At 42.2% G+C, this 25,005-nt stretch overlaps 1 protein-coding gene across 5 annotated transcripts in view; it reads left to right on the forward strand.

Annotated features, from left to right (window-relative positions):
• The window catches only part of LOC115659409 (sodium channel protein type 3 subunit alpha), a 964,414-nt gene that overhangs the window by 66,331 nt on the left and 873,078 nt on the right, over nt 1-25,005 (forward strand). For 3 of the 5 annotated variants that reach the window (XM_030579475.1, XM_030579477.1, XM_030579478.1), the window contains 4 exons: nt 2,023-2,140; nt 8,678-8,832; nt 9,346-9,519; nt 17,458-17,580. The exons of the other annotated variants lie outside the window; for them this stretch is intronic. In XM_030579475.1, coding sequence (XP_030435335.1) covers nt 2,023-2,140; nt 8,678-8,832; nt 9,346-9,519; nt 17,458-17,580 — 570 coding nt within the window. The remainder of the gene's footprint in view (nt 1-2,022; nt 2,141-8,677; nt 8,833-9,345; nt 9,520-17,457; nt 17,581-25,005) is intronic. 5 annotated transcript variants of the gene reach the window in all.

Here is a 25,005-nt window from a genome sequence, read left to right on the forward strand (position 1 = left end):
CCAAAGAAAAGAAACCATATAACTTACTATCTGATCTCTTTGCAGTTGCCTACCTCGATGATGTGGCCATTTTTTCAGACTCCTGGCCCGAACACCTACTACACCTGGAAAAGGTCTTTGGGTGCATCAGGCAGGCAGGACTAACTGTTAAGGCCAAAAAGTGTCAAATAGGCCAAAACAGAGTGACTTACCTGGGGCACCAGGTGGGTCGAGGAACCATAAACCCCCTACAGGCCAAGGTGGATGCTATCCAAAAATGGCCTGTCCCAAGGTCAAAGAAACAGGTCCAATCCTTCTTAGGCTTGGCCGGATACTACAGGCGATTTGTACCACACTACAGCCAAATCGCTGCCCCATTGACCGACCTAACCAAAAAGACCCAGCCAAATGCCGTTACAATACTACATGGTAATAACACTGTAATAAGCCAGAGAATGATGTGATGAAAACTACTTTGATTTAGTTTGGTACTCAGACTTGTCTCAGGTTAACTATAGAGTACATCTGCATGCTTTTTTTAAATTATCAGGATGCAGACTTTGATTAGTTTGGACAATTTATTTGTAATAATGAGGAACACCAAATGTAGACATTTCTTTATATCACAGTTTCATTTAGTAGTACTGTTAATTGTGTTAGCTGTTCTAAATATATATATATTTATTTTTTATGTATCTATATAAGAAATATATTGATACATATATATCTGTATGTTGACAGGGCATGTATGAGCACCAGAGTAACAAGTAGTTTCAAAATGCACAGGAAAACACATGTGCATTAGTAACACAGAATGTAAAATAATGGCTATTGAAATTAAATTAATATGCTTTTTTTTTTCTTTTCTGAAATTTCAGAAATCTGAAAGGTATTGTTGAAAAAGTGTAATATATGTTTATGTGTCAATGATTGCAGGTTATGAAAAAAATTTAAATTAAGAATTGTCAATTCATATTTTTCTATTTGTGCAAATCTTTCTGTGTGGCTTCTTTTGGTTTGGTCATAGTGCTGGAAAAAACAGATGTTCCATTCACAATATAATCGGTATTATAATCAGAGTGGGAGAATAATTTAAATAATTAAAACACTCTTTTAATATTATTGAAGCTTAATTTCAGTTTTCTACGTTGTTTATCTTAGTGGCCAAATTACATGTGTGCATGCCCAATATAAAATGTTTCCACTGGGGGAAATTGTGCTGTTTCTAATTTTCTGACCTCATTTACAGTATTAAGGCAAATTGACATAGTATCTTCTATAAAATAGAGAGGTCAGCGGTAATTCTAATCCATTTATAAATCTTTTGTCACATAAATCAGAACTATTTAGCTGCATCATCCTGATGTTCAAGAAATAGCAGAAAACCTAGAGTAAAAAGCTATATATTTAGTTTTTTCCTTTTATATTATAAAAACTTTTTTTTAAATGGCTCCTGCCAGAAAAAAAAACAAAACAATAACAACAAAAACTTTTTTAAAATACCAGAATTTTCTGGAGAACAATTTTATCCTGATGGTTGGCAACCCGAAAGACTCTACCATCAGGATCTTCAGTGTTATGGTTGAAGAGGCTGGCATGATGAAAGCTGCCATCATCTTCTGATTCCTAAATGATCCTGAAGCGCACAGTGTAATTTGTACTGATACAAAATGTAATAGGAGAAAAATATAGTAAGAAAACAATAACAAATGGTCAATCTCAAATGGACTTCATATCAGAAAAGCCACTCAGTAAAAATCCAGAGTTTGGTTAAAAAAAAAATCCTTACTACTTTTACTCCAAACATTTTATAATTCCGTATGATAACTAAAATAGCATGCCCTGTGGTTTACAGATATAAAGATGCATCATTTGTACACTTGTGGAGTGCTGCCTGTGTTCGAGGGAGGGGGATGTATCTTTGGCCACATATACCAATGTTTGTTATTCCTTGCACATAGTGTTGCATGCTTAATATTAATTACAATTCAAAGTAAATATACTGATAAAAATAAAATCTATATTCTGGGCTTTCATTTGCAGAAATTAAATATTTACAGCTCATCTGAAGGTAGTACAATTGATATAAATTACCTTGGAGAAGAAAAAGCAAATTTTGAATCAGAAGACGCACTAGAACCAAAGGCTTGTTTTACAGAAGGTATGGAAAGAAACATTTTGGTTTATCAATTCCCATTAGTTCAGGCTGCTATAGTTATATAGTCCAGGCTTAACTTTAGGCTAGATGACAAAGGGTTGTAGACCCGAACCTCAAAATAAAGAGGGTTCTGTAGTGAGCTGTCTGCTGGTAATAGGATATTCTAAAAGTATAAGCAACCTAATCCGACCCTACAATAACTTATACCTGTACTTAAATTTACCCATTGTTAACAGTCACATTGAACTCCATGGGAGTATTCTTGGTGTATAAAGTTAAGCATATGCACAGTCTTTCCAGGATCAAGGCCTAAGACTTTAAATTTTGTAACGAATAAGAGATCCAATCCTGCAAACTCTCAATCACGTAAGTAGTGCCTTTGATGTCAACTGGAGTACTCTCATGAGTAAAAACTGCAGGATTAAGCCTCTCAGCCTGCTTTCTTGCAAAGAAGCTTGCCCACACACTCATCTCCTGCGCTGAGTCCCATTGACTCTAATGGAACTCTGCATGGGTGTATCCTTTTGCAGGACTGGGCCCTAATGAAATCTCATAATGCATAATAATTTTGTATGTTATCTTACAATATTTTACCATCTTTTTCATTTCTGATTAGTATATTTTGGTACTAAATTTTAATCTTTAATTTATGACTAAAAACTTTTTTAGCACTCTTTAGATATATTTTCATATATGTTGGGTCAATATGAAACTTGTTGAAAGTCCTGCCCAGTCCTCTCAATCCATTAATAACATTTCAAAAATAAAATAAAAGGAAATGTTTAAAATGGTACTGGTTATTCTTTTATGATATGCTAATTACAGTTTTCTAAATTATGCCCATTTTATAAAAAACTAGTTTTACCAGAAAATGTAAATTTAAAATATCAGAGAGCGGGGAGTGATTGAGGCAAAGGAAATTAAGTCCATAAACTTTAAAGGGCCAAATTAGGAAAATCTGAACACTCAGAAATTTTGATATGTCAAAGGTGATGTTTTGGAATTTCATTTGTATAGCACCATAAATGTGCACACTGCTTAACAATGTGCAAAATCTGATAATAAAAATACGGAGTTCTTATATAGAGCTTTTGTCATTAGAGCTCAAAGGACTTTATAAAGGTTACTATCATTATCCTCATTTTTACAAACCCAAAGGGCAAAATCCATACAGCCTCGTCCTAGTTTTCCAAAAAGTTTGAAAGTTTGATATAAGTTTTCACTATTTCACTTTGGACAATTTTTGCACTTCTATTTTTCTACAGAATTCAAATGTTTCATAACAACTTTGAAGCTTTTAAATTAGAACTTCAAATCCGCATTGGGCTCCGATTAGGTCCCTTGTGACTTAGAAATGTTCTCACTTTCATGTGAAAATGAACCCATTTTTAAGAAGAAAAAATTACAAACAAATATTTTTGCAACTCAGGACCATTTTCAAATTCTTAATGAAATGCAAAAAAAAACCACTAAATTTTTGAGTATTTCACATTTTATTACAAATACTTTTTATCTAAATGCATGATGTGCATTGCTGTCAAGGATGTGACCAACTTTTAGTTAACTAGGCATTTTGAATAACTCAAGATGAGATTATTGGAGCTATAAAGTATATGCTCATGGTCATTTCAGTAAAAGTTGCGGGAGTATGTAGTATTTTTATGTGAGCTGATGAAATACAATATAGTCTGTGTAGAGCCCTACCAAATTTACAGTCATGAAAAATGCATCGCAGACAGGGCCACCCAAAGTGGGGGGCAAGTGGGGCAATTTGCCCCAGCCCCGGGCCCTACAGGGGCCCCACAAGTCGCTCCGGGCTTTTGGCTGCACTTTGGCAGCAGACCCTTCACTCGCTCCGGGTCTTCAGCGGCGGGTCCTTCAGTACAGCGGAAGACTAGGAGCAAGTGAAGGACCTGCCCTTGAAGTGCTGCCAAAGCCTCGGAGCGCTGCCCGGTGACTACAAGTGCTGCAAGCAGGGGGACGGGGGGAGCTGCAATCAGTGGCACTTAGGCTGCTCTACCACCACCGCTTCATTCTTAGGCGACAATTCAGCAGCAGGTCCTTCCCTCTGAGAGGTACCTGCTGCTGAATTGCCACCGAAGACATGGCCCTGCCCCCGGGCCCTTGAATCCTCTGGGTAGCCCTGGTCATGGATTGTGAAATCTGGTCTTTTGTGTGCTTTTACTCTATACTATACATATTTCATGGGAGAGACCAGCATTTCTCTCACTGGGGGTTCTCACCCAAAAGGGAGTTGCAGGAAGGTTTCATAAAAGCAGCAAAGAATCCTGTGGCACCTTATAGACTAACAGATGTTTTGGAGCATGAGCTTTCGTGGGTGAATACCCACTTCTTCAGATGCATGTGGTGGAAATTTCCAGGGGCAGGTATATATATGCTAGCAAGCAAGCTAGAGATAACGAGGTCAGTTCAATCAGGGAGGATGAGGCCCTGTTCTAGCAGTTGAGGTGTGAAGCCGTGGAACCAGCGGACTCTCCGCAGGCAAGTCGCCGAAGGCAGCCTGCCTGCCGCCCTCACGGCGACTGGCAGTGTGCCCCCAGTGGCTTGCCGCCCCAAACACGCACTTGGCGTGCTGGGGCCTGGAGCCGCCCCTGGGAAGAGCCCTAGTGACCAAGTGGGCATGAAAGCTCTTGGGCTCTGCTAGAATATGAAATTTGCACAACTAAATCCTTCAGGCCTCATAATGAAACAGAGCTTTCCCAGGTGGAAGTGGACTATACAGATCAGTGGTTCCCAAACCTTTTATTAAGGTAATCCACCACCTGCATTTGGTCATCTTTTGCAACCCATTCAGGGTCCAAACTGGGTAGGCAAAAATCATAGGTGTTGTGACCCCATGCAGGGACCCTAAGCTCAGAGAAGGAAGCTGGACCCGCTATACAACTCCACACACACACACACACTCCACGGCCTCCTCTCCACACCAGCCCTATGATCTAGAACCTTTCTGCAACTGCGTCAGGCGCACAACCTGGGAAATAATACCATAGATGGTTCTTACAAACCTATATTTCATGAAAAGTTTACTTTTGTTCTAATCAGAATATTTGGTTTTCATCATATTTATTAGGGAAATTAGTATATTTTCCCAAACTTGTCTTGTGTAGAACCAGTAAGACTATATAAATCAATAAAAACTATCTACAGAGTAAATAATTATCATAGTTGTAAATTGGACCTTTAATACACCTTATTTGTTAAATCCAATTTTCAGAAGGCCCCCTGAGTTACTAAGTAAAGCCCTGAGTGGTACTAGGTTGCATCTGCAGACTTACTTGGGTGCTTGCCAGCCTGGGGGAGCAGGTAGGAAACCTTTTAGGCTCCTCGGGACATCTAACAAGCTACTTCCACAACTGAAGTATTTGTACCAGTACCCCACTGTGGTGGTATGGTCCCCAGGCCAGGATGAATAACATGCTATCTCCCCTCTGCGTAAACAGCCAGAGGTACTACCACACGTGCACCATTAGGACAGAAAGAAAGGAGAGAAGGTTCCTTCCCCCAGGCCAGCAGCGAGCGCTGACTGGGACCGGTGGCAGGAGCGCGGCTGGCAGGAACCGTCGGTGGAAACCCCAGAGCGGCAGCGGGCTGAGCGGCTCAGCCCGCCCTGCGTGCCATCAAAAATTGGCTCACGTGCTGTAGGTTGCCGACCCCTATGCTAGCGCCGTACATTGGCTTCATCCCCTGAGTGGGCTTCTCAGAATCACTTTTTGAGGTCATGGAACCACACTCCTGATGCAATGCAATGCAATAGGTGTCATTCTCATATGGCATCCAAATTGTGCTTTGTGGAAGAGGTCAGTACAAAGAATGTTCTGAAAGTTAACCCTGTTTCCACTCTAGACCCTTGTGTACTCACTGTGGTAGCAAGCCTTGCAGTATGGGTAGCATACTTGGCAGACAAATTTCCAAAATCTCAAAATACACGTTCTTTAGATCACTTTGAGAGCTCTACAAGTCATATGTTTGAACAACAGTAACAAAAAAACACCCCACCAAACCCACGACGGACATGGCCATATAGGATTGGACCGGTGGTTCTAGTTCAATATCTTGTGTATGGCAGTGGCAAGTATCAACTGCATTTCAAACTACTTCATTAAATCAGTGGAAATTTGTATCTGGAAACACTCTTAAATCAGTTGAAACCGGTTTCATATCAGTTTAGATTGCCTGTGTAGGTTTTCTTTTCATATATAAATATCTGTTGTTTAGTTCTACCTCAAGGTTGATCTGGCATGAATGTTGTGGTATCTTCAGTGTTATCTGTTCTTGAGATAGTCAATGTTTTTCTTAAAGCCCTGCCCTGCTCCTTAAGTTATGTTATTAACAGGAAATCTCCTCTTTTTTTTTTTTAAGTTTCTAGCCCCTCATAGATGCAGCAGAATGCTTGAGTGTGCCCAAAAGACTCAGAAACCAGAAGACACAAAATGAACCCCAAATGTATTATTTTTTTAAATCTCATGATATTTAATCCACTCTCATTATGTTTGAGGCCTGACTCATGATTTGGAACACTTGAGATTGGCAATACTGTATCTGGTCAACATTTCAGATACCTTTCTCTACCCTCCTCCCCCCATCAGAGGGGGAGGAAAGTAAGAGATGTTTTATTGGACTAAAAAGAATGATACCCTAACTCCCTGATGACGTGTAGAGGAGAGTCAGAGCGGGCCTTTCCTTATATGCAAATGAATAGAGGAATGTGTGAAAGGGAGAGGAGTTTCTCTCAAATTCACTAAATGATAATTTTCTAACATGTAATAAACAGATTTCCAGTTTTCAGAAATGCTCTTCCTATATAAATTCAGAGGCAGATTCCTACTGTATTACATTTGATTAGAAATCTGGAATGCCTTTTACTGTCTCAATTCTTTTTTCATCCTCAGTCAATTGGTCATTACATTTTGTAAGTATGAACTCATGCCCTTTCCCCTAGATTTATTCAAAAACCACAGCAAAAACCTTCTCCCTCAAAAAAGATACAATATTATCTTACAAGAGCAACAAATATGTTGATGACTGGGAGATATGGAAAGGCCGGTGCACCAAAATGTGGTTTCAGTGCTGTGTCTGCATAAAATTAGTGAATACCGTTCTCAGAGCACATTTAGGCTGACACCACTGGTGATGATTTACAATCAGGCAAGTAAAATAGCCCAGCCTTATTAATTTTTATTTCAGTAAGAGAAAAAGGGAAACATAATAGTGTTTTCCAAATTGGGAGTCAAAAACAGCAACAAAGGAACAAAATCAATGGGACTATTTGCATAAGCAGAAAAGTGAGCAGAAATATAGCTCTAAATCAGCGAGGAAGGGCATCAAAAGTTTCAAAGTTGGTGTCAAAAGTAATAGGATTTAAAAAAGAAAAAGAACAATGCCAAAAAAGATAGCTATGGTGCTGCTATTTCACACCAGTCAGCATTTAACTTTGATGTCTACAACAAGGTGTATTATGCAGAAGTTTGTTAAATATTTCTGACAGGAACTGAATATTTTAATCATCCAGCTTGCTGAGATTTCCTGATGTGGAGAAACCATAATTAGCATGTGTGTATAACTTCTATTTTTCCCCCCACTGAAAAACATATTATTGAATGTGACTATTATTTTGTGTGTGTGTGCACGTGTGTACAACAAATTTTTTATTAACAAATTGTAACATTCAAGTAAACCTCTTAGAGAAAGGTTCATAGAAATTGAAAGGGAAACTATCAAGGTAAAATCATTTTTGAAATAAAACAGTTTGTTGTTAATTAAAAGTCAAATCCTGCAGTGACTTGTGCCATACATAACTTCACTCTATTACCCAGTGGGATTACTTGTGTGAATAAATATTTGCAGAATTGGGTTCTGTGCGATAAATGGTGCAGAACACTTACTACACTATTTGCTGCTGTTGAGTAATCTGCCTGTGGAACTAGTCCCAGTAGTAAGCACTACAACTGGTAAGTCTTTGTAGGATCTAGTTCTTAAACTTAATAGATATCATTAAAACAGCATCTTTAAAATATCCAATTTATTTCCTCCTCTAATTTTTCAGTAGAGAAAATATTTCCACAAAAGGAAAGTTGTTTTTCCTATTAGGCTGTACAGAAATTTGATTCTCCCTCCCCCTACCCCAAAGACCAGTGACCATTTTACAATATCCTAGTACATAATTACACTGTTCTAATGAAAAATACTGTTATGTTTTCTTAGGGACCAATCCTACAAAAACACACACATGGAACATTTTCATATGCATGAAGTTACTCATGTATAAATGTCTACAGGATCAGTTCTTAGTCCCTGCCTTCTGGTAGCTACAATTTGTTTTCTGGTTCTGTATGTACATTTTATAAGAAAGTTGTAAATGAAAGTGAGCTCAACTATATCATTGCCTCCGATTCCCAGTTTGAGGAAGAGTCAGGATGTTAGCAGAAACTTAGTATCAAAATTTAACTTGTCAGCGTTGATTTACTATTTCAGAATAGTATCACAAATTGATTTGTCATAATTTATTGCCCTGATTATCAGGCTGTGTACGGAAATTCAAGTTCTGTCAAGTCAGCCTAGAAAATAAGAAAGGAAAAATCTGGTGGAATCTTCGAAAAACCTGCTATAAGATAGTAGAACACAACTGGTTTGAAACCTTCATTGTCTTCATGATTCTCCTCAGCAGTGGTGCTCTGGTAAGTGAAATGTGTTACAGGGATATTATTTCTGAGAGAAAACACCAGGAGCCGGGAGTGTGGATAGGGGTTGGGGTGGTCAGAGGGTGGGGAATAGGGGGGTTGAATGGGAGCAGAGGTCCTGGGGGGGCAGTCAGGAATGAGAGGGTGGTTGGATAGAGCCTCATTTCTTCTTGCCACATACTTATTACATACTTTTGTGAGCTGCAAGTATTAACGTCTAATACTGCCTTGAATTGAGATTTGGCTTGTCTGAGTCACATGGTCTGTGTCTGGGATGACAGTAGACAGTTTTCGAAAAACCTTTGGAGGATTGCTGTAGATCACTTCCATCACCATGTACCAAACACTTAAATCTCAAAAATAAATTTGATCAGTGATAAATACTACCTTCAGAAAACATCTTGAATTGGAAAGTGATTTACCTTTTCCTTTTTATCTTCAGCCCATGCAGCCTAAACTGTAACTTGCAAAGCCTTATGAATACTGAACTTGAATACTATTTGTTCACAGGCTTTTGAAGATATATATATTGATAAGCATAAGACTATCAAGATCATGCTAGAATATGCTGATAAGGTCTTCACTTACATCTTCATTCTGGAAATGGTGCTAAAATGGGTGGCCTATGGTTTTCAAACCTATTTCACTAATGCCTGGTGCTGGCTGGACTTCCTGATTGTTGATGTACGTATTTTATTTGCTAAATAACCTATTTTTACTCTTCTGTACGTTGGCCATCCTACATAACTCATTGTTAGTCATATGTATAATGAGGACAGAACTCTGAGTTAAAAATGACCAAAAAATCACAACAGGCGAACATTTCCCTCATGCCTTGTGGTTATTTAATGACTGATTAAAACTGTATTTGTATGTTCCATTTCATTCTGCATCTTCTGTTTGTTTTCAGCAGTAATCCTCATGTTGATTTTATAGCATTCCTGCTTGATGAGGTGGCAAGACAACTTTAAATATAACTGTACCATTTTTCAGCCACTTCTGACCTTCTAAAGCAGTAATGGGCAACCAGTGGCCCATGAGGGTAATCTGGTGGCAGGCCGCCAGACAGTTTGTTTACATTTGCATGGCTGCCCGCAGCTCCCAGTGGCCACAGTTCACTGTTCCTGGCCAATGGGAGCTGCGGAAAGTGGCGCGGGCCACAGGGACATGCTAGCTGCCGCTTCCCACAACTCCCATTGGCTGGGAACGGTGAACTGCAGCCACTGGGAGATGCAGGGAGCCGTGCAACGGTAAACAAACTGTCTGGTGGCCTGGCCAGCGGATTACCCTGCCAGTCCGCAGGTTGCCCACCACTGTTCTAAAGCTTATATTGGGAACTAAATCTTTCTTTCGGCTTGGCTTGGCTTTTCTCCTCAGTCTCAGTTTTGGCTATACTGTCTCTCTATATTGTCTCTCTGAATACTATATTTTGGCTTGGCTTTTCTCCTCAGTCTCAGTTTTGGCTATATTGTCTCTCTATATTGTCTCTCTGAATACTATATTTTTAAAACAGAAGTAATTATTTTTATGGGTAATAGAATTACTGTTTCACTCCTAGCTGTGATAAAAACATAGACTGGTATCTTCATAAGCACTTGTATGACTTAGGAGCACTAATCACTGGGATTTGCACTCCAAAGTCATTTAGGTACTTTAAAACTCCCATGCATATATTTTATTTTATGACATCTATATGAGTTCATTCTCATGAGTTCTTTCTGTCTTTGCAGACATTGGGAAAAATTCAAACAAACTGACAAGGCCACACAAACTCTTGAATCTTGACAAAAGTTTTAAATCTGCAACCAGCAGCAGTTCAAGCATATCCCTTCCTTTCCTGTAAATACTTCGGGTTTTAGTTGTTGGGTCTCTCTTTTTTATGTTTATGTTCTTTGCTTCCACAGACAAAGCAAGTTAGTAATTCAGCTTCTCTCAACCTATTTGTTTTAGAATTTTAATTTGTGTTCATTTTTGCATAATGATTATCTCATTTCAAATTCTAACTCCTCTCTCCCTCTCCTCAGCTGAGACAACATTAGAGCATTGAAACTCTAACCTTCTCTTGTGGGTTTCCTTTGCCCACCTATCTACGTAAAGTCCCTCCCTCACCACTGGAAAAAAAAAAGCATAGGATTATCTCCCCCTTCTGAGACAGGAACAGTGGCTCATAAAAAATTTAAAACAGATGCTGTGACTCCTTCCCCTCTTTCCTGTTCCAACAGCTCTGTTCTTTAGGAGAGGAAACGATCAGTTTGTGCCATGACCACAATCTCTGGACAGTCAGGAGCATGCTGTAACACTTGGGCCCACAAGATAGTGTCTTTAACCACATAAAAGTAGAGGAAGGAGGTCTCAAAATAAGGGAAACAACCTGTTTCTAATGTTGTTTGAAGAAGATATTCTCCTCTAAAGACTGCATAGGATCCAAATGGGGACTGCTGATTAAAACTAAAATGTTAAATGAAAACATTGGATAATTTCATAAGTAATGGGAAGCTAATGGTTTCCCAGCTATACTCATCCATGATCAGCTGCTAGGATTGCTGTGCCATTGTAGAATTCCACACACTGTATCTTCAGAAACGCGTGATCTTTAATTTTCCATTTCTGTTTGTCCATCAAGGCTTGCTTTTTAATAGATACTACCCCGCCCCCACCCCTAACACAGATTTTGGGATTAGTATATCTCTGTGAAAAAAAAACACTGCACCCTGCATCTCACGAAGATAAAGTACCTTTCCAGAGACATCCTTTGATAGTAAGGTGATACATGGACTGCCCCTACCCTTGCTTTTTAAGACATTATCATTGAGAGTAGGAAAACCAAGACAAAGGGAAGAGAGCCAATTGTCAGAAAATGCAGTGTCATATAATTAAATTCTGAAAAACTAATAAAGCAGTGGCTTCCTTTGTGAAAGACATGGCTTCTCAGAAACCCAGTAGGCAAAATGCATTAGAGAAAATCTGAGGCTTATGAGCTGCTTTTCCCAACACAGCAACAATATGCTATGATCCTGGAGGATAGGTCTATCAATGTCTATTAGCCGGTCTGGATAGGGATCCCACGTGCTCTGATTGTCCCTAGCCTCAGTTTCCCAGAAGCTGGGAATGGATGAAAGGGGATGGATCACTCAGTGATTGCCTGTTCTGTTCATTCCCTCTGAAGCACCTGGCATTAGCCACTATCAGAAGACAGGATCAGAGGCGGCTCTAGGAATTTTGCCGCCCCAAGCACGGCAAGCAGGCTGCCTTCCACAGCTTGCCTGCGGAGGTGTGCCGAAGCCGCAGGACCAGTGGATCCTCCGCAGGCAAGCCGCGGAGGGTAGCCTGCCTGCCGCCCTCCCAGCGCCAGCAGAGCGCCCCCCGCCCCGCGGCTTGCCATCCCAAGCATGCACTTGGCGTGCTGGGGCCTGGAGCCGCCCCTGGACATGATACTGGACTAGCTGGACCTTTGATCTGACCCAGTATGGCCCTTCTTAGATTCTTATGATAATCATAAAGTTGTATTGTTCCCTTTAAATATGAGGAAATCATCACAGTGCCTCATAATATTTCACTCACCACTTCTTGAATAGTTGATTTCTAAGTGTTTTGTTATGAGAACTTTGCAGCCAACTCAGTTGCCAGGCATCAAGTTAGTTAAGATGGAACTGGTTTGTTTGTTTGTTTGTTTGTTTTGGGGGAGGGGTTGGGTGTTTTGTTTTTTCCTCCACAGTTAATAAGATCTAAAGTCTTCAGGAAAAGTTGGAAGAAATAGCTGCAGAAAATACAAAGAAGCATCAGCATTCTCTCCAAGCTTCTGAACAGCTCAGGAGCTGGTTGTCCTCTAGTACTGTATCCAGCATAAATATTCCATTGGTGTTCAGACTCTACAAGAAGTAGATATTGGAACAGAAACTTTAGGAGACATCCCAGGCAAAATTCAGCTGAAATTTCTTCCATCAAAACATCAGCATGACTATGCCCTTGCACATCTCAGGCCCATTCTAAGTTTGAAAGAGCTACTTTTACACTACTCCAAATGCACAATAAAGCTATGTATTCAACTGGACCTGAGGGTTTCATGCATTGAGGTCCCACCATAGACTTAACTGCACATAAGAAAGTTACCAGTGTAAACACTAAAATCACTCAGTAGTTGATATGCTCCCAAATAAACTTTACCAGCAGTACTATACTTCTCACTGTTGAGCCAAAAGGAGTCTTGTTATAATGGATTCTTCAGCTGCAACTGGATTCTCATAACAGAATTGCAGAATTCTCATAACAGTTATACTTTTTCTTTTCGTGGGTAACCAAGACCCTTAACTTATCTGGTTTTCTAGGTGTACTTCCCATCCTACAAGGCTGGCATCTATCTGATGACAATGCTAGCTGTTAAATTTTTGAAAAGCTTTGCCAGCTCCAGTGTTCTCATGCTTTTACATGTTTTTATTTTACTCTTGGCTATGGAATGTTTTCTTCTGCTGTTCTTTACTGCTGGGTACTTCTTATTGCTGCAAATGTCATGAGATAGAATGGAGACTTTCTTACTTGGCAATACGCATTCATTATCTGACATCTTCCCTACACTTACCACTAGAGCTTAACTCTTTGGAGGTATAATCTTTTTTGTGATTGTAGTGTAAAACATTTTAGACTTCTGTTTTGAAATTTTCCTATAAATAGCTGTCTGTTTAATAATATATAAGTTTCTACATTTTTTGCTAGGATCCAAAGTTGGTGTGTCCTCTAAGACAAACAGATTTCATTTGAACTGCACCTAATCTCTGCAAATATAAAAAGAATGCACTGGAATGTTTGGTGTAGATGCCAGTGTTAGAAAGGAAAGGTATTAGGTAAATAATTTTACATTAAATAAAATATAATGCTTAAGAAATTAAGTGGGAACCTCTCTGCAATGACTGGTTCCAAGAGTATTGGTGATTCTGGGTCAGCATATTCAGCTAGGCCATCAAGAAACAGTATATCTGACTCCTGAGGCTGGAAGGCTGGTGGACCCAGATCCACCACTCACCACTACAGTCAACAAGATGGGGCATAATAAGACAGCGGGACGACACCACCTGTTGATTCAGAGGATTTATATTCCTCAGGTGAGTTCGAGACCTGGATGGCAACACTACTGACTGTACTAAGACAGAAAGTTTTTCCCGATATAGATTCTAGAGCTTCTTGAGCACGTTCCCACTCCAACAGAGCACAACACACTGCTGAGAATCAGTGGTTCTTCCCACAAGGGGATCCCACCCTCTTAACAATGTAATCCCTCACACTGGTTCTAATGTGGCCCCTTGGATCCTATCCTAGTCCTGTCATCACTAATGAAGGGTCCATTTGAGCCCTTACCCACATGTTCCTTTGCTCACCTATCTATGAAGGTTGTATTCCTGGTTGCAATTACCTCAGCCAGAAGAATAGGTGAGTTGGGGGCCCTTCTGGCTGACACACCTTAGACAGTCTTCTACAATGAAAAGGTTCCCTGAGGTTGCACTCCAAATTCATCCCAAAAATAACCTCTGAATTTCATCAAAAGCAGGTCATCCACTTACCTGTCTTCTATCCAAAGCCACATGCCACCAGAGAGGACAGGTAACTACACTCTCTGGATGTCTGTAGAGCCTTAGCTTTGTATCTGCAGAGGACAAAGCCCTTCAGGAAATTGCCTAAGTTGTTTGACTCTTTTGGCAAATGTATGAGACAAGATGCTTACTCAAAGAGACCGAGCAAATGGCTTTCAGCTGCATCCTGCTTTGGTTACGAGTTAGTGGCAACCTTCCCAACACAAGATGGGAGGACTCACTAGATGAGAGCCCCATCCCATCAGTGGCTTCACTTAGAAATGTCCCTCATCTGTAGAGTGGCAATGGTGGGGCTCTGTACACACTTCTGCAAAACATATATGCATCCTTTGGTAGAGCAGCCCTTTAATCTGTGGTACAGCATGGTTTCTTGCACCCCTGTCCTCGATGAATACTGCTCATGAATCACCTTGAGTGGAATACACATTGGGGCTATCACTCAAAGAAAGAAAAGTTACTTACCTGTATAGTAACTGGAAGTCTTCAAGGTGTGTGGTCACTATCTGTATTCCACTACCCACCCTCCTTCCCTTCTATTGCGGGGCCTTATCCCAGGACTATTCCTAGTAGAAAGGTAACTGAAGAGACAGTTGGTCTGAACCGCCCCTTATACCTTCAGTTTGGTGCACAAAGAAGTAAAGGGTTTATATGTGGACTAACAAACACGGCCAACAAGAAATCTTCCAGTCTCAGGTGAGTGGAGTACGTAAGGACTACACATCTTGAAGAACTCCAGTTACTGTAAGGTAAGTAACCACATTTCATACCTTTTGTCTGCTAGACTGAAGAGCCGTATATTATCAAATTTCTGTTCTCCATGTATGTATTTACATAGGCTGATCAAATCACCACTTAATCTCCTCTGATAGACTCAAGAAGCTCGTTCAATTTAGTTTTTCACCAAAGGCATGTTTTCCAATCCTTTAATCATTCTTGTGGCTCTTCTTTGAAGAGCTGAATTAATAATTGCAGCAGATCTATGCTGTAATGTAGATTATTATTTCCTAGAAAAGAGAGTAACAAAAACGAATGGCTGTATGCCACATTTTGTCACAACTACAGTAATTTTGTAGTAATATAGTAAAATACTTCATGAAGGATTTAGGCTGCAAACAGATCATTTTTAATCTGCCTCATAATGACAAATAATGATAGTCTATTTTATTACTGAACATGCAGCAGTAGGATTTAGTTCCTACAGTAATATTCTTAAGTGTAAATTCCTTAACAATTTTACCCATTACACCAGTAAAGAAGCTTTTTATTTTCTGGAACAAAGTGATTTCAGACTAAGTACCTTCCACGTGGATTATGTTGCCTACTGAACTAACTGAAAAAATACTCAATCCAACTAATGAAAACTAAGTGGAAAAATCTCTTGATTAAATGGATGTTATCTTAGATTCTTCAAGTTTCCTGATTTTCTAATACTTTTCATATTCATTTAATGTCAAATTCTGAGAAAATTACAGCTCATTGCATTTGGGAGAAAATTACACGTGCTTGACAACTTCTGTGGCTTGTTTTCTGAGTTTGGTGAAGAGTTGAGCCAACCTAGAGCCTTTCATCCAAATCCTCATCCGTTACAAACCTGGATGGCACTGATAAAAATGCAAGTCAGTTCCAAACCACCTCTGGTTGTGGTCTGACCAAGATTTTGCAAAACCAAACATGGGCTCCTTGCCCTAGCTATTCAGAATAATTTGTAATGAAGTTTTAGCATAGTTTGATAAGAGACACTCCTGTCAGAAGATATATCCTGCAAGAATTTTCTTGTTGTATTGGCAATTAGGAGAAGGAAAGTACTTCCTAATATGAATAAATTAAGTAATACTCAGATCTGTGAATCATCATTCCAAGCAGCCTTACTTCGAACAGTCCTCTGTATAGGTAGGGGAGATAAGCCATAGCAGGAAGACTTCTATGGAACTGAGAGACCTTCACAGAGGAAGAGAAACACTTTTTCTTGCACAAACTGAGTAGCCTACAACTGATTACTTTTTAGTGCACCTTGATACTTGTGAAAGATGCTACAGAATTCAATAAATAACTTTTTAGCACAAGCTTCTTCATGCATCACTGAATATAAAGCCTTTAATAAAACACAAGATTGATCACACAAACTAATTACTGAGTTACATATTGACACATCAACTCTTGGTTAATAGTATCCTGAATTCTCAACAGACTTTGTTTTTTTTCTTCATTGTGGTGTTCAGGCCCTGGAGAATATGACTACTATAAGTTTCTAAGGACTTTAAGCATGATCCTTTTCCCAGTGAAGCTAATGTCAAAATTCCCATTGATTCCAGATAAGGCCCCTGATTGAGAGTAATAAGGCTCTTGTAAGATTTTAAGGCAAATTGGTTAAAGTATAAACACAATGACAGACTGTAGATTTATCTGTATTTCTTTTCAATAGGTTCTTTCTACTTGGTGTAGCTTCTCAGCTAAATTTATAGCAAAATAAATCAAAAGGGTTTCTTACACTAACAGGATTTCATCAGCATGACAAACTTCATGTGTGAGAAATTTTGTGCTACCAGGATTTCACTATGATGCCTTTCATGAAACATTTTTGAATAAGGTAGTAACACTGTCACAGTCAAAATATTGTGTTAGTAAGAATTGTGGAGAAAGTCATTCCAACCTTTTACTATTTTTCCTGAAAATGTTATGATTCATCCTTACTATGATTTCTCAATGGCAGTAATGTCAGAAAAAGACTATTTGTGTTTTTTAGTTCAGCCCACAACCTGTATTTTGCAAAGGTACTTCCTATATCTAACCTGTCCATGCATATATGTAATGATAGTATCATAGATCAAGAGACTAAGAACTTCAGAAATTCACTAACAACTTGATGTCTCTTCTTTTCCAGTTTTTTTGCTATCCAGTTGCTCTTGCTGTTAGAAGCACAGGGTATCTAGAAACATTTTCCTAATATTCAGGCTGAACTTCTCCACCTTTAGCTATTGCATCCTTCAAAGGGCTATAAAAGATACATACAAATAATTTTTCTTTGGTTTTTTTTGTGTAGGTTTCGTTGATAAGCTTAACAGCTAATGCCTTGGGCTACTCTGAACTTGGCCCAATTAAATCACTTCGAACGCTACGAGCTTTGAGACCTTTGAGAGCCTTGTCGCGATTTGAAGGAATGAGGGTAAGATAAAATAAAAGAACCTGAACTCGTTATTTCATAAAAAGTGACTATTCATACAAACATGCACAAGAATTTTTTTTAAAAAAGGAATGCTGTACTCACCTTATTGCACCTCTGTTACTGCGTTCTACAGAACTGTTTCATTGTGTTGTTTCTAAACATATGCAATTATATGCATTAGCTGTGCTCGTTTGAGTTACTTAATCTCTAATTAATCTTCAGAAGTTTTTTTAGCTGTCAGTTCCCAGCAGACTTAGCTGTAACAAGTTTAAAAGTAAATTGATTCTATTTATATTTTTTCTCATAGCATATTTTTAAAATAATCTTTATATAGTGGAATCTTTATATAGCTTTATAATCTTTATATATTTCGCATACTTTATATACAGTATGCAGAATGGCTTCATGTAGGTATAGAAAAAAACAGGACGAGAAGTGTTTAAATCTATTTTCATTATTCTGTTGGCTGTCAGATGAAGTTTATAGAGAATAAAGGACAGAATAAGCCTTTTCTTTATTAGAAAGTTAATCATAATAACTCAAATATCCTGACTGCAGCAAGAGCCATTTATCAAATATGCATACCTACATATAATATATTTGGTTCTCTTTTCTACAGAAATTGAATTCTTGCACAATATCCGTATCACACAGAAAAATATAGATTTGACTAGTATTTTTCTTCTATTGATGTTTTTCTCTCTTGTAAGGTACAATGAAGACATCCCATCTAATGTTATGTGAAACACATATTCAATGTGCTTTTATGATTTCTGCAATAACTACTGTCAACATGTTTGTGACCCAGCATTGTGGGAGATATAAACCTTGTTTCATTCTTTGCTGCTTGGATGTATTTATGTAGTGACACAGATGAACATATGTAGCACTCTGCCTCAGTGACAAGAGTTCTTCTTCGAGTGCTTGTTCATGTCGATTCCAATCAGGTGTGCACGTGTGCACATGCATGATGGCCAGGAGATTTTTCCCTTAGCAGCATCTATCGGGTCAGCCTGGGCACCCCCTGGAATTGCACCCTCATGGCATCTAATATATAGCCCTCAGGGCCGGCTCTAGCCATTTTGCTGCCCCAAGCACGGCGGCACGCCATGGAAATAGCCGGCCCTGATAACCCTGCCAACCCACCACCCCTTCAGTTCCTTCTTAACGCCAGTGATGGTGGCTGGAACTTCCCTTGGCTCTGGCTCAGCAAGTTTCTTCATTATTCCATGTATATAGTTGGTTAGTTGTTAGTAGTACTCCAGTTAAAGTTGACTATAGTATAGTAGTTGAGGGTCCCCGCCCCAGCGCCATGGCATGCCATGGTCCCCAGGATTTAAGAACTCTGTGGCTTGCGCCAAGCACATGCCTAAGAGTGATCCACACTCGTCATGTCTTAGGTGCCTGAGGGAAACTCATCAGAAAGATTGTTGCAAGATCTGCTGCAAGTTCTGCCTGAGAACACTTAAAAAATTGGAACAGCGGCTGAAGATCCTCACGAAGGCACCCTTGCACCCCCATTCTGAACTGGACTTGAGAAACCTGATCCCTACGGCGGCGTCCTCAATGCGGAGTGCCCCAGCACTGTTGGCGACTTCGGTGCCGAGGAAGGACTCCTCCAGGGATGCTGTGCACCTCCACAGCTCCTCACAGGGCCCATCTGATAGTAGGCACTGCTCCCATTCACCAGCGCCTCAAAAGAAGAAAAAGCCAGATGACCATTCTCCTCCAGCTAAGCCTCGAGAAGTGTGACCCCCAGGTGGGCCACTCCCCGGAGTCTCCCTCCAGGGCCATGTCGACTCCTGTCCAGGTGAGGCAGTCAAGTCCAGCCCCATCTCAATCAAGAAGCATACCAGGCTGCCAGTGATCTCCTCCACCTGTTGGCACCATTCTTACCTGCCAGGGAGGAACCCTCAGCGCGGACGGAGCCCCCTTCTCCAGTGCATTCTAAAGGAAAGCCAGCTATGATGTCGAGGTGCTTCCCTTCGCCTTGTCCATCGGCACCTACACGCTCTGACAGAGAGCCTTCCTGTTCCCCAAGCTCTTGATGTTCAAGGCACAGAGGATTGGCTCCTCCGTGGTCTTCAGTGTCTGAGGTCTCAGAGTCAGAGCCTGACTCCTATCACTTGAGTAGGAGCAGAAACTGTAGAGCGAGGTTGGGCAGAGACAGAAGGGTGCATCAGGTGTAGCCTCTGCAGTGGCAGAACCCGCCTTAGTGGTTTTTCTAGACCTCCTGGGCTTATCACCAGGGTCATGGAGGAACCCAAGGCCCACACTCAGCAACGTCTTCAGTTGCCTCCACCACTTTCATGCCGCCTTCCACTGTGCATACGCACCCAGCGCCTTTCCCTCCGGCACCATACTCAGCTCCGACTTTGGCACTGGCCTTCGCGACGGCGACGCGCCCGTCTCCCATGCCTGCACCGTTGTCGACATCGACCTCAATGCAGGCACCTATGGCCCAGATGCTAATGTTGGCACATGACCCCCCGACCCGCGGCTCCCCTGAGCATGCCGATGCAGCTCCCTCCTGTGAGACTGATGCCGATGCCAACATTGGCTACGATGCCTACAGCCCCAGCATCATCATCGGCCGCACCGCCTCTTCCAATGCTGCCCCAGGAGTCATGTTACCCATTCGGAGCAGATGGCAGGGAGCTTCCCACCACCGGCACACGACTTCTTCCTCCTTGTCGATGGAAAAAGTGTTGGCAGGGACATCCATAGCTCCTGCATTAGAGGACAACAGAGTTCTACTGCAGTTGCTCTGCTGGGCTGCCCAAGATTTGGGCATCAAGGCTGAGTAGGTAGTTGAGGACACAGATCCCATGGTGGACATCCTAGCACACTCAGGGCCTTCACGGGTAGCGTTATCCCTCATAAAAACAGTGGTGGACACCAACAAGACTCAATGGCAGACACCAGCATCCTGCCACCAACTGCCAAATACGAGTGCTGGTATTTCATTCCCTCCAGAGACTTTGAACATCTCTACTCCCATCCACCTCTGGACTTGCTGGTCGTCAATGCATCTAACCAGTGGGAGAGACAAGGTTTCCAACTTCCTTTTCCAAAGGATAGGGATGCTAAATGTCTAGACCTCATGGGTAGAAAAATCTATTCCACTGGTGGTTTACAACTCCATATTGCTAACCAGCAGGCCATTGTGAGCAGGTACTCTTATAACACCTGTGTTTCCATGGCTAAGTTCACGGAGCTTGTCCCTTCAGACTTTTGGTCAGAGTTACTGCCTTGGTGGAAGAAGGGAAATTAGTCACCTGTGCTTCACTGCAGGCAGCCTTAGATGCTGCCACAAGAGTCATGGCGACAGGGATGGCTATGCAGCGGGGGGCCTGGTTTCAAGTCTCAGGATTACCCTGCGAAGTCCAAGAAACAACTTCTCATTTGAGAGTGAGACTCTGTTTTCAGAGACAGACAAATGGCTCCACAGCCTAAAAGATTTGCGAGCCACGCTCAAATCCTTGGGCTTGCATACCCCTGCCACACAGCAGAGACACTCCACCCACAACCTCCTCAAAGGTTCCAACAGCAGAACTGCCAGAACAATTCTAGGAGAAGGAACTGGAGTGGTAGGAGAAGGCAACTTCCCTCTGCTAATCAAGGCCCTAAGACCTATCCTGGACCTGTGCAACCTCAACAAGTTTGTGAGGAAACTCAGGTTCCACATGGTCTCTCTGACCTCCATTATCCCTTTGCTGGATCCAGCAGACTGATATGCCGCCCTCGACTTGAAGGACACTCATTTTCACATAGCAATCGTGCACAACCACAGAAAGTTCCTTAAGTTTGTAGTCAATGGTTCCCATTACCAATTTCCTGTCCTCCCTTTCGGCCTGTCAACAACAGCTCGAGTCTTCACCAAGTGCAGGCAGTCATCGCGCCTTTCTGTGAAAACTTCAGATACAGGTGTTCCCGTACTTTGATGACTGACTGATCAAAGGCCAATGCAGGGCACAGGTGGCATTCATCAGAGCCACCTTTGAGAATCGGTGCCTCCTACTGAATGAGACAGAATCAACATTGTCCCTGGTCCAAAGGATAGAGTTCATGGGGCAGTTCTGGATTCAACCTTAGCCAGAGCATTCCTCCCACAGGCAAGATTCCAGGCCCTCGACACCATGATCCAGGGTCTCAGGCAGTTCCCCACTACCACCACAAGAAATTGTGTCAAACTTCTCAGCTACTTGGCGGCTTGTAGCTACATGGTTCAGCACACCAGACTTGGGCTTCGGCCACTTCAGTCATGGCTTACGTCAGTGTACAGACCTGCCAGGGACAGCTTGGACAGGATCATGACTCTGCCTCACCCTGTCCTCAACTTGCTCCTGTGGTAAACAGATGCTCAGCAGGTGTGCTCAGGAGTCCCCTTTGCTACTCCACAACCATCCCTGATGCTAGTGATGGACACATCAGACTTAGGGTGGGGAGCTCATCTGGGGGACCACAGGACGCAGGGCTTCTGGTCAGAGACAGATCTCCATCTTCATATCAATGTCAGGGACCTCAGGGCAGTACGCCTAGCATGTCAGTCATTCCGCCCATATCTAGCAGGTCTAGCATGACTGTATATCAGTCATGACAGACAATACAACTGCGATGTTCTATATCAAGAAACAGTGGGGTGCACACTCCTCTCCCCTGTGCCAGGAAGCCCTCGGGTTATGGAACTTCTGTGTGGAGCCATGGCTGGCTCCAGCCACCAGCGAAGGAAGCAGGTGCCCTGGGTGGCCAATAGAAAGAGGCAGCACTCCGTCTGTTGTCGGTGCAGCACGTCCGGGGCGGTGCTGGCAGTTCAATCGGTCCACCACAGTCTTCTGTGGCAATTGGGTGGTCCTCCACTCCCTGTCTTCCTCTTCAGTGGCACTTGGCAGCAGCTCAATCAGGTTTTTCTTTTTCTTTTTTTTTTTTTCACCGCTTGGGGCGGCAAAAAAGCTGGAGCCTGCCCTGTATAAAATAATCAGTTGATCTACAGGCGTTGTACCTTCCAGGGGTCCAGAATGAGCTGGTGGACTGACTTAGCAGCTCTTTTCATAGCCACAAGTGGCTGCATCTTCGCTTTTCCGGAGGTGGGGCTGTCCCCTGATCAACCTCTTTGCCATGCGACACACAGGAAGTGTCAGCAGTTCAGCTGCTTCCAGAATCACAGTCTGGGCTCCACAGCGAATGTGGTCCTCCTCCATTGCAGGGGGACCGCTTCTATACGCCTTCCCACCCATCCCACTCATCCACAAGGTCCTGCTCAAGATTCGCAGAGACCGGGCTCAGGTCATTCTCATAGCACCAGCCTGGTCCCGCCAGCATTGGTACACATCTCTCCTAGACATGTCAGTCGGAGCCCCGATTACCCTGCCGCTCTTCCCGGACCTTCTCACACAGGATCACGGGTGGCTCCAGCACCTGAACTTGCAGTCGCTGCATCTCACAGCCTGGAGACTCCATCGCTGAATCCGTTCAAGCTCTTCTCTTCAGAACAAGTCAGACAGGTTCTCTTGGCCAGTAGAAAACCCTCCACTAGGGCCATGTACCTGGCCAAGTGGAAGAGATTTTCAATCTGGTCAGCTTAACATGACTTTCCCCCAGCACTAGCCTCAGTGCCCCAGATTTTGGATTACCTTTTCCACCTAAAGCAGGAAGGTGTCTCCTTGTCTTCTGCAAGAGTATACCTGGCTGCCATCTTGGCTTTCCACCCAGGGGTACAGAGCCGCTTGGTTTTCACTAACCCCCTGGTTACTTTCTTCCTGAAGGGCCTTGACAGGTTTTACCTGCACATTCACCAACCAGTTCCTGCTTGGGACCTTAACTTAGTCCTTTCTAAGCTCACAGGGCATCCCTTTGAGCCTCTAGCAACATGCTTCCTGCTCTGGCTTTCCTACCAGGTTGCGTTCCTGGTGGGTTCTAATGTCCAAGCCGCCCTACACCATGTTTTTTTAAGGACAAGGTTCAGCTCAGACCCCATGCGGCCTTCCTCCTGAAGATGGTATCACAGTTCCACATCAACCAGGACATTTTTCCTCCCAGTTTTCTATCCCAAGCCTCATGCGAGTAGCAGGGAGCAGAGGCTCCACACTCTCTCAACATCCGCAGAGCGCTGGCCTTTTATATCAAAAGGGTGAAATCGTTCACGAAGTTGGTACAGCTCTTTGTCACAGTAGCGGACAAGATGAAGGGTCAGCTTGTTTCGACACAGCACATTTCATCATGAATTGTAGTCTGCATTACCAAGTGCTACAATCTAGCAGGAATCCCAGCACCCCCGATAACGGCGCACTCTACGAGAGCCCAAGTTTCATCAACAGCTTTCCTAGCTCAAGCCCCTACCCAGGAAATCTGCAGGGCGGCAATGTGGTCATCGATATACAGTTTTTTACCTCACACTATGCAATTACTAGGCAGTCCAGAGATGATGTGGCCTTTGGTAGAGCACTACTCCAGTCAGTGGACAGCTCCGACTCCACCTTCTAAATTTGCTTGGGAGTCACCCGATTTGAATCGACATGAACAAGCACTCGAAGAAGAAAAAACAGTTACTCACCTTCTCGTAACTGTTGTTCTTCGAGATATGTTCTTCATGTCCATTCCAATATCCACCCTCCTACCCCTCTGTCGGAGTAGCCGGCAAGAAGGAACTGAAGGGGTGGTGGGTTGGCAGGACTATATATTAGGCGCCATGAGGGCATGATTCCAGGGAGCACCCAGGCCAACCCAATGGATGCTGTTATGGGAAAAATCTTCCAGCCATCATGCACATGCACACGTGTGCACACCTGATTGGAATGGACTTGGATAACATATCTTGAAGAACAACAGTTATGAGAAGGTGAGTAACCATTTTTTCAGAGAGGAAGCATATTTTTTCATGTGCACCAGAAAAAGAATATGAAATAACTTACAAATAGGTGGTAAATATTAGCTGCTTTAGACTGGCTGCTTTTTTTTTTTTTTTTTTTAAAAAGGCAGCTCAGGTTTCCTGCAGCAGTACCTGTATCTGCTTTCACATTCAGAAGCAGATTAAAAAACAAGTCCCCCATTTGCACCAGCCCTTCTCTTCTCTTCAGAACTCTGAGAGCACCTGCTAGCCCACCACCTCATCACCAAAGCCTAGACTCTCAGCAGAAATACCAGGTTCTGGGTGAGCATAAAACAATCAAAATACTCTCAGTGCTCCTTCCAGGATTCTCTGAGGAATCTCTCTTGTATTGTAGGAGAAGGAAGAGACTGTTTCTCTTCATGAGATGAGCTGTCACTAATTGGGGGGGAGGGTCAAGCAGGAAACCAAAGTGAACCAGGTGAGAATGTGCAGGAAAATGTGAGGAGTTTGATAGCGTGGGGGAGGAGGGAGGGAAAGTTCAAATACTGCTGTTAGGAAGAAGGATTTCTGTAGTGTTCATCATATGCGTGTGACTG

Source organism: Gopherus evgoodei, chromosome 11 (assembly GCF_007399415.2).
Source record: "Gopherus evgoodei ecotype Sinaloan lineage chromosome 11, rGopEvg1_v1.p, whole genome shotgun sequence".
In the NCBI taxonomy this organism is placed as follows: domain Eukaryota; kingdom Metazoa; phylum Chordata; order Testudines; family Testudinidae; genus Gopherus; species Gopherus evgoodei.